Below are 10,209 nucleotides of genomic sequence, written 5' to 3'. Positions count from 1 at the left end.
TGTACATTTTTGACTCAACTTTAATTTAATACCCATAGTTATTTTTAACATATAGAAAATCATGATATTGTTATGTGATATTATACATTACTTTACAAACATCTATATGTGCTCTACCTTAACAAAATACAACACCAAAATGCTCTGACATTTGTCAGTGTAACAGCATAGTTAAATATTGTAATGGAGAATTAAAAGAAATTGGTTATTTTCAATAAGATAAGATAAGATAAGATATACTTTATTAATCCCCATGGGGACATTGTTTCTCTGCATTTGACCCATCCTAGTGTTAGGAGCAGTGTGCTGCCATTTTGAACGGCGCCCGGGGAATTTTAGATCTTCTACCACCGGTAGGACAGTTTCATACTTAAAATTAAAGAGGGATGTCACCTAATAAAAACTAACCTAAAACAATATGTTTTTTAGCCGAAGTTGAAAAAATGTTTTTGCCTCTCTACTATTTTCAGGTAGTGTGTTCAAGAGCTTCACCCATTAATTTTGTTAAGGTATGCAAGTATTTGTTCAGTATGTCAACTATTTACAATGTTAAACAGCCTTCACTGACTACTGATTACTTTCTGCTTGTTTTACAGACTAGGTAATAAATGACCAGGGTGTCCCAGCAGCAGCCATTCACCTGCCGGTCATTGGTTTCTGTCTGAGGGTGGAAAGCTAATTTGCTGGATTCGCTATCAGTTACTGCAGGAAATCTTTGGCAGCAGACCTCCACTTTTCCCAGAAGATGAAGATTGATATTCATAATCATATTTTACCAAAGGAGTGGCCGGATTTGAAGCAGGTAGGCACTGAAAGATCATGTAGTTCACATCTTTGTATCAGTTCCGCAGCGGGCAGAGCTTCAATGCAATTCAAAAGCAGTAAAGTCAAATGTACAGACTTGTTTCTCCATTTGGAGTATCAGCAGGGAGTTTAACAGATCACTCCATAAATCAGTGTTCTCTATGGATGGTTCAAATGTAATCAATAGGTGGTGATTGGCCTTGCTCTTGCCTGTCCTACAGTATCTGTTATCTGTGTCTGCTCTTATGTCTTTGTTACTATGGAGGCCTCTGGCTTTGGCTAATGATTTCCCATGCTTAGTGCTGGACAGAAGACATATCCTGCACACTGGTGCATTCACCCCAACCCTTATTTCTTTCTTTCTTTTACAGTATTATGTAAATGTATAATAAAGGATGCCTGTTTGTACATGTTAATGTTTTTCTAAATGTGAATAATATATCCTACTTAAAAAAAATATGTATATATCCTTTCCATAGTAATTCACAGCCAAATACTTTTACGGTAAATCTAAATAGTGACATTGCTTATTTGACTTATCAGTATTGACACCAGAGAGGTCTAACAATAATATCAATAGACTGAAATATAATTGTTTAAGATTAGGAAGGGATATTTCTGCCTTAAAAACTAAAGCATATCCTTCGTATTTAACCACTATTTTACTTTGGGGTCACCGAGACCATCTGAAACAGAAGTATAGATAATTTTCTTTAAACTAACATTTCCTTAGATCAAGCAGTCAACATACATCTCTTTAAGTCACAAATGATAAAGTTGAAACGCCTCCATTGGACTCCTTTTACTTGTTTACTTTGGTAACACAATTACATCATTTTGTAACTCTTGCGCTACAATTGGCAAGCGCTCTAAAACACATTGCACGTGATAGGCTAATGGGTGGGACATATCTCACAACAGAGCCAGCCAGCCAACCAATCAGAGCAGACTGGGCTCTGGTTTCAGGCAGAGGGTGAACAGAGGTGCTGCAGTATGAGAAAAATAAAGAGCTGTTTGAACATTAAAGCATGGAGACATGTCAAAGTAGAAGCACTAAATAGAACTATGAACCTGACATTTAGAATAATAGGGCCCCTTTAAAGGTCTCCTATCATGCTATTTTTAGGCATATATGATGGGTCTCAGATATATAAAAATATATAAAAAACATGTCTGTGTTTTGCTCAAAATACCAAACAAATCATGCATTTTTAGACATCCCTCATATCGCTCTATTTCAGCCCTGTTAGAGAACTGCAGGTTCGGGGTCTTTAGCTTGAAAAAAAAAAGAAAGAGGAGGGGGAGCTTGAGCCTGCTCAGAATTGTACAGAGATACAGCTAAATGCTGCCATGATTAAATGCCATACCGTGTTCAAAAAACCACATCACGGATTATTTCTGAAACAGTATGGAGCTCAAATGCTTTTTCTTTTGCGGGTTTACCACAAGGTGAGTTCCTTTTTGTATTTCCTGCTTTTTTACACATTCGGGGTGTTTCTCAATCGCGAGTACGCTTGCTTGGTATAGCACATGTCTACCGAGCATCTTGCTTCAGAAGCGAGGCAAGAATACTTCCTGGCATTTGGAAAACAAAGAGTGGAACAGGCTAGCAAGTGTGCAGGTGTGCGTCATATGAGAGGCCCTGCCTTACATTTTCCGCCACAGATTTTGGGAAATTGGTCCGTGCGCAAAGCATTGTGGGGATTTTAAGACCGCGGAGTCTACATGTGCAGCCTCAACATTTCTCCTAACGAAGTACGCCGGGCTCGGTAGATTTCCAAGTATGCTGGAGATTGGAACAGTACTTTGTCGGCACTTTGTAATAGTAGCTCTGCAGCAGCTTTACTCGCGATTGAGAAACACCCACTCTCTCCAGTACAGGTTAGCTCTGAGTATTAGCGATGCATGCAAATGTGAACAAAGACCATATTACGTCCAAAACCCATCGCGCATTGTTTCTGATAGCGACGTTTCTGATAGTGCCTTGGGTCCACATTTCCGATATTACGTCATATCAGACGCAAATCTGGATCAGCTCCGTTGTACCCCCGTTTTTAGAGATTTGGGTACGGAGGAAAAGAGAGAGGGTTTTGTTTTCTGACACTTTGTGAGTTCCTTGACACACCGGGGACACATATTTATGTACAAAAGACATAAAAGAGTGCCTTTTGCATGATAGGAGACCTTTAAAGATGGCATGGTTACTCAGGATCTCAAACAGCACATTAGTGTTAACTCACTATCCTCTTCACTGTGAACTGGCATTCAGGAATTACATTAAAAGTCAACAAAAAACTACTTGAAGACGGATTGAAAGCCATCTCTCATTTTGAATAGCCGAGGCTTCTCTCTGGCAGCAACAAAGTCCACATTACTGCAGATCCGTGCAGATATGAGATTGGGCTTTATGGCTGTTTTGCTCAAGTCGATCATTTGCGGCTTCATATTCAAGAGACAACAGCCTCAGATGGCACTCACTGTGAGTTATCTGCGCTGTTGAAGAAGATAGTCTGGATGAAGATCGAACTCTCGCAGATGGGATAACTCAATCAATGGAGGCTTTCCAACTGAAGGATCCGCTGGGGCTTTATATACAGACATTATATCTTCTATCTATCTATCTATCTATCTATCTATCTATCTATCTATCTATCTATCTATCTATATCTATCTATCTATCTATCTATCTATCTATCTATCTATCTATCTGAAAACACAATATCTGTAATCTAATGCATCGACTAATGTGGTTTTCAGCCCCAACATTATTAGGGAGAGATACTATTACATTTTGAGATTGTTGTCTCCTTTTAGACTAAATAGAGAAGAAAACACCTCAAATGAACATGAAGGTGTTCCATTTATTACGCTTTGTCAATTTGTCTGTATATTTGTGTCTGAGCATTAGATATCGGCATTTGTGTATTTAGGCATAACACTTCAGACAACTTTTTTTCCCAAAAAACTATTGGGATGTTTCTGTCTTGGTGAAGGTAATCACCCGGGGATGTTTCATACAAGTGACATATTTGACTCTATTCATGTAGTATCTTGCAAAATGTTTGGAATTTCAAATCAATAAATTCATTATTTGAATAAATATCTTTTAAAGGCAGTTCATGATACTTTGTGCCAGAAATGTTCACTTGCCCTTATACACTATACTTTCCAGTTACCTTCCTTTCTAAATGATGGCGGTTTGTACACGGGTTTATGAATACATAACTCACAGCCTCATTTAGAGCACACATGTAGATCTACCAAACAATATACAAATATTTTTGTAATGGCTGTTGACATATACAAACCCCCTCCCTAAAACATTTGATTAATGTGTAACAATATAAAACAAGACATTTTAATCTGGATTTTTTTTCCAAGGTTGAGATTTCTGTACATTGGAAAAATCTGTGCATATATTTATGCAGATTAGCACATATTCATATTACATTAGTTACATTTTTAAACCTTATTCACTTGTAGTGTCTAATAATGCATAATCATTATTTTCCCTTTGTTTCAGAGGTATGGATATGGTGGATTTGTGCAGCTTCACCATCACTGCAAGGTGAGTCACTTTGTCTTTTGTTTGCATGTACTGACAGGGTGCAGGAACTATGATGCAATTGTACTGCATACAATGCCGGGGACACAGCAGGTGTCTCCCGGCTGCGCCACAGCCCCCCGACCCTGAGGACCTTTCAGCCCGCCTCTGAGCAGCTGCACGCGTCAGCACAGTGCCACTGTATCACTTCAAACAGGACCACGACACAGCAAAACACCGAGCAGCCTGCAACTTTTACATAGGACTTTGGTTTGGCATCAGTGCCAAGGTGTTTAATCACAGCCAACAATAGGGGAAGAAAACACTGTGCAGATGTTGTTTGTATATCTACAGTTAATTAGTGCACCCCTTTACATATAAATGTCGTCTGTTGTCGATGAAAGATTGCATCTCTTATCTACCATGAAACAGCACTGCATCGCCATCATGTGGTTGGATATAGATGTCTCAAATCTCACGTAGTCTAAAGAGTTTGAACATTGATATTTAATTAAGTAAAATAACCAAGAAGAATACATCTGCAAGGGTGACTCTAATAACGACAATCTTTTAATTATAGTCATATAAATACTTATAATATAAGTTATTATATAATAACTTCTGAAGCTGGCACTGGAGCTTTGAAGCACCTCCTTACCAGCACCTCGTCAAGCACATCGTTACATCAATTCAGAACACCTGGCCACTAGAGGGAAAAGGCGCAGGGAACATATACCAAAACAGTCTGAAGAACATAAATATATATTTTTACATTTGTCCCTAATTTTCCTCTGTAAAAAGATGGTATAAGTATAATAAGTATAAGTACAATTTTGAGGATCCTTTGGCTTGAATATTTGCATGTTAAGCTACCTTAAACTTCTACACCACTACAATTTGTTAGCATATGTTGTACATTTTAGTTTATTTGACATTCGTTATATTGAAGAGTTTATAATATTTAATACAAAATATAGATAAACTGAAGAATTGGGATGTACTATATTGGATAAGATACACTTTTTCTTCTGTGAAAATCAACTGGAAATATAAATTATAAGTAAGCTCCACCTTTAATGAATACATTAATAAAGGGAACACAATAATGGGTTTCTAGTTAAAACAATGTATTATTCCCAAAATGGCCATGCTGCACAATGAGTTTTAGTTTTAGTACTAGAATATTAATGCAAACACTAGCATTTTTACTCGAGTAAAAGTTACATACTGTAAGTAAAAATATGGATATTCTATGAATATACTAAAGTATTATTTCTTCATCCATGGATATGACTGCTGATTATGTCGTGTTTCAGGGTGAAGCGGACATGATGAAGGATGGGAAGCTGTTCAGGGTGATTCAAGAGAACTGCTGGGATGCAGACGCACGCATAAGGGACATGGATGAACATGGTATATATATTTTTAAGACGTGAAATACTTGACGACAATTTATATTTATGATGCCTAGATTTGCTTCTGTTTCTGACCCCTTCAGGTGTCTCAGTCCAAGCCCTTTCTACTGTCCCTGTGATGTTCAGCTACTGGGTAAGCACACAAAAACAATGCAGCAACTGTGTTTTATGTCTGTTTATTTTGGTAAAGAACTAAATCATAGTACTGTTTGCTGTTCCCCAAGTAACTGTGAGCTGTAGTTATGCATTGCTGTTCAAACAAGGAGCAAATCAAATTCTAGGCTTTTATACGAGTGCGCAAAGCTTCTTAACTCTTTTTCAGTCACAGAAGCATACATTTGAACAATGCACCTCCAGCTTTCAAATGAAATATCTTATTTAACTTAAAGTCTTATTTGCGGATTACAGGCCAAACCTCATGACACACTGGATCTCTGTGTCCTTCTAAATGACGACTTGGCCCAGACAGTACGCAGCCACCCCACCAGGTTCGTGGGCCTGGGCACTCTGCCAATGCAAGCCCCTGACTTGGCGGTTCTGGAGATGAGGCGTTGCGTGAAGGAGCTGGGCTTCCCTGGGGTCCAGATTGGCTCACATATCAACAACTGGGATCTCAACGCCACTGAACTCTATCCTTTCTATGCTGTGAGACATTGAACATGGCAGACCATGCTTGTATAATTACATCGTTAGTTCCCCTATGTTTACATTGTGTTGACTAATTTCAAACTGAAGTGCATGGAAATCCTTTGTATTTGAGGATCAAAAATTGAAATATTGATCTTGTGGTTTGTCTTCCGTGCAGGAAGCTGAGGAGCTGGGCTGCTCCTTATTTGTCCACCCATGGGACATGCAGACAGATGGGAGGATGGCTAAGTATTGGCTGCCCTGGCTGGTGGGTGAGGGAGAACGAGTAGGAACAAGAGCTATTGAATATCTCCTGGTCTAGCCAATACAAGATAAAAAACACAGTTTTCCAAAGAGCAAACTTTTAGCAGCATTTGTATTGGTAAGCACCAGTCAAACATTAAAAACGGCATTATGAGTGCCAACATCAAACATTTTGAATAACAAAGGAAGTGTAATTCATGTGTAAAATACTGGATTTAACTCAACACTCAATAAACCTCAATAAAATATGTGATTTGAACGGCTAATAGATCGAATCCAATTCAATTTTTCCTCCTGAAATACGATCCTGGGATCTTGGCCAGGGTCATACCAAAATGGATAAGCTACAAGACTCGAAGAAAGTAATTGCCAATAAAACGTTTTTAACACATGATAAAATAGGATTTGGTTTGGACTGTAGATTATCGAATACTCAGCAATGGCCAATAAACGTAACATTTATTAATGCACTGACATTGTTTCCAACTGAGACCAATAATGCTCTTCTTTTTGCTTTTCCTTCTTCCACTAAGTGTATTATCCTATCAAATTATTGTTTAATAACACCAAGACCTCTAAGTAAAGAACATTTTCTTTTCTTTTCCACCCCAAAGGCATGCCGTCAGAGACAACCATGGCTATATGTTCAATGATATTCGGAGGCGTCTTTGAGACATTTCCAAAACTGAAGGTCTGCTTTGCACATGGAGGTAGATACCAAATGTTGCTGAAAAAAGTACATGTAGTGTCAACTTAAACATATTCTTCAAGCTCAGATGTTGTTGCTTGACTTCTATCGCTTATGTTCATTTGCTTACAGGTGGCTCTTTCCCATTCACCATTGGCAGAATTGAACATGGCCACAAAGTCCGCCCGGATCTTTGTGCCGTTGACAACGACATCAGTCCACGAAAGTACCTTGGTTCTTTCTACACCGACTCCCTAGTTCACGATCCAATCGCCCTGAAGCTCCTCATTGACGTTATCGGAAAAGTGAGCTTGTACTTGTCATTCATTAAATGCACACAAACCCTGTCTTAATGGTCTTGATACAGGGCTCATGCATTGAGAAAACACTGAAGGAGTGTTGCTGGTTTTAAGTGTGCAGTGTGCGTGGGAAGTTCTAAGTATTATTTATGTGAAACAACATTAACCTTGGTTACACAAACAGTATACACAGGCTCATTAAAGTAGTTGTTGTAGCTCTATTGATGTGTTGAAGCACTCTGATGCCTTAGAATGGTTCTACTGTAGCTATAACATAATTATTTCTACCTTTCATCTGATAGATAGAGATACTCTGGATGTTTATGTCTGCTTATGTACAACTCTTGAGTAGTTCTACAAGTTAACATGCATGTATTACTCGTTCAGGATAAAGTGATGCTTGGAACAGATTATCCATTCCCACTGGGCGAGCTGCAGCCTGGAACACTGATTGAGTCAATGGACGAATTCGATGACAAACTAAAGGTGAGAATATGCTGTCATGAATTCACTTTATATTACATTGACAGGTAGAAAAGTCTAATCAGCAGCAGTGCAAAGTAAAACAAAATAATTCATTAAAAAAATATTATAAGAACTGCGTGTCTAATCTAGTAATTAACATGGCTTGTACTCTTTTGCTTTACAGGATAAATTGCTTGCAGGAAATGCATTGGAATTTTTGGGCCTGAAAAGAGAGAAGTTTGTGTGACATGAAAATCACATAGTGCTACATTGTGTGAAATAGTGCAAAGTCTTTATTCAAACTTTCATATTTGCATGAATAAGATAATGATTTGGATTAGCTTGTATATTAGTTATAGGCTATTAACAAGTGTGTTGTTATTTCATATAATAAAGTAATTTCAGTGTGTGAATTGCATTAAATGTTTGCCTTTATTATATTTATCACTTTATTCTTACGTGCCATCTTATGCTTAACCCATTTAACAATGTTCCATAGAGAATACTTCCTGCCCCTGACACCAAAGTACAGAGAACTCTTACCACACATTTAAGGGAACCTTGCAGTCAATCCATTATAACTTTGTTTTTATTTTTAATTGTTTGATAGAGCGATTACAGAACAAGTGAAGATAGGTGAAGATAGGTCTATCACAAAAGGCAAGGCAAGTTTATTTATATAGCACCTTTCAACACAAGGCAATTCAAAGTGCTTTACAAAAAACGAAAGACATTAAGAAAATGGCATTTAAAATCAGTCATTAAAAAGAAAAGATAATAAAATAAACATTAAAAGAAAAAATACATGGATAAAAGTTACAGTGCAGTTTAAGATGTGAATAGTTCAATTAAAAGCAGCGGCAAAAAGAAAAGTCTTTAGTCTGGATTTAAAAGTAGTCAGAGTTGCAGCGGACCTGCAGTTTTCTGGGAGTTTGTTCCAGATATTTGGAGCATAATAACTAAACGCTGCTTTTCCATGTATAGTTCTGACTCTGGGGACAGAAAGCTGACCAGTCCCTGAAGACCTGAGAGATCTGGATGGTTCATAATTTAGCAAGAGGTCAGAAATGTATTTTGGGCCTAAACCATTCAAAGCATTATAAACCAGCAGCAGTATTTTGAAATCTATTCTTTGACACACAGGAAGCCAGTGTAAAGACTTCAGAACAGGAGTGATGTGATCCACTTTCTTAGTGTTAGTGAGGACTCGAGCAGCAGCGTTTTGAATTAGCTGCAGCTTTCTAATAGATTTTTTAGTGAGACATGCAAAGACACCATTACAGTAGTCCAGTCTACTGAAGATAAAAGCATGGACAAGTTTTTCCAAATCCTGCTGTGACATTAGTCTTTTAATCCTAGATATGTTCTTTAGGTGATAGTAGGCTGATTTAGTAACTATTTTAATGTTACTGTTGAAACTCAGGTCAGAGTCCATGACTACACCTAGATTTCTGGCTTTATCTGTTGTTTTGAACATTGCAGGCTGAAGCTCAGCACTAACTTTTATACGTTCTGCCTTGGCTACAAAAACCATTACCTCAGTTTTATCTTTGTTTAATTGGAGAAAGTTCTGACACATCCAGTCATTGATTTGTTCAATGCACTTACTCAGTGTTTGAATTGGAGCATAGTCTCCTGGTGAAATTGTTACATACATTTGTGTGTCATCCGCATAGCTATGGTAACTTATTTTGTTGTTTTTCATTATGTGAGCCAGTGGTAGCATGTAGATGTTAAAGAGAAGAGGCCCCAAGATGGAGCCTTGAGGTACCCCACATGTCATATTTGTCAACTCAGATGTGTATTTACTAATGCTGTCAAAATTATCGCGTTAACTGCGGTAATTAATTTTTTGAATTAATTGCGTTAAAATATTTAACGCATGTGCAGAATGTCCCGCCCCATACATCCCACCAGTGGCAGCGTCAGGGTATGGCTGGGGTAGGCTACACCCATACCAAGAAATGGCTTAGCCCCACCATGAAAAATGATGTTAAAGTAAGCAAAATAAAGTCCGCCAACTCGCGCGGAGTAAATTGCACAGACAGCAGTTAGTAAGATTGATTTCAGTAGCCACTTGTCTGGACATACCGAAGACCAGAA

The 10,209-nt window shown here is 38.0% G+C and overlaps 1 protein-coding gene across 1 annotated transcript; it reads left to right on the top strand.

Annotated features, from left to right (window-relative positions):
- The first annotated feature begins 615 nt into the window (after window positions 1-615).
- On the top strand, window positions 616-8,510 carry acmsd (aminocarboxymuconate semialdehyde decarboxylase). The gene is made up of 10 exons (XM_034110291.1): window positions 616-802; window positions 4,328-4,372; window positions 5,665-5,761; window positions 5,847-5,896; window positions 6,172-6,408; window positions 6,569-6,662; window positions 7,269-7,364; window positions 7,475-7,647; window positions 8,029-8,127; window positions 8,291-8,510. The coding sequence occupies exons 1-10, from the start codon at window positions 746-748 to the stop codon at window positions 8,351-8,353; spliced, it is 1,011 nt and encodes a 336-aa protein (XP_033966182.1). The 5' UTR covers window positions 616-745; the 3' UTR covers window positions 8,354-8,510.
- The last annotated feature ends 1,699 nt before the right edge of the window (window positions 8,511-10,209 follow it).

This window comes from Pseudochaenichthys georgianus, chromosome 21 (assembly GCF_902827115.2).
Source record: "Pseudochaenichthys georgianus chromosome 21, fPseGeo1.2, whole genome shotgun sequence".
Taxonomy (NCBI): domain Eukaryota; kingdom Metazoa; phylum Chordata; class Actinopteri; order Perciformes; family Channichthyidae; genus Pseudochaenichthys; species Pseudochaenichthys georgianus.
The sequence above is the reverse complement of the archived record's forward strand: the minus strand, read 5'-3'. Positions and strand labels throughout refer to the sequence as shown.

What these genes read in the sequence shown, in the direction of transcription:
- acmsd (XM_034110291.1), top strand. Translation starts at nt 746, where the DNA reads ATGAAGATTGATATTCATAATCATATTTTACCAAAGGAGTGGCCGGAT. An exon ending in AACTCTATCCTTTCTATGCT is followed by an intron (nt 6,409 to 6,568) that starts GTGAGACATTGA and finishes TCTTCCGTGCAG; the next exon opens with GAAGCTGAGGAGCTGGGCTG. An exon ending in GGTCTGCTTTGCACATGGAG is followed by an intron (nt 7,365 to 7,474) that starts GTAGATACCAAA and finishes ATTTGCTTACAG; the next exon opens with GTGGCTCTTTCCCATTCACC.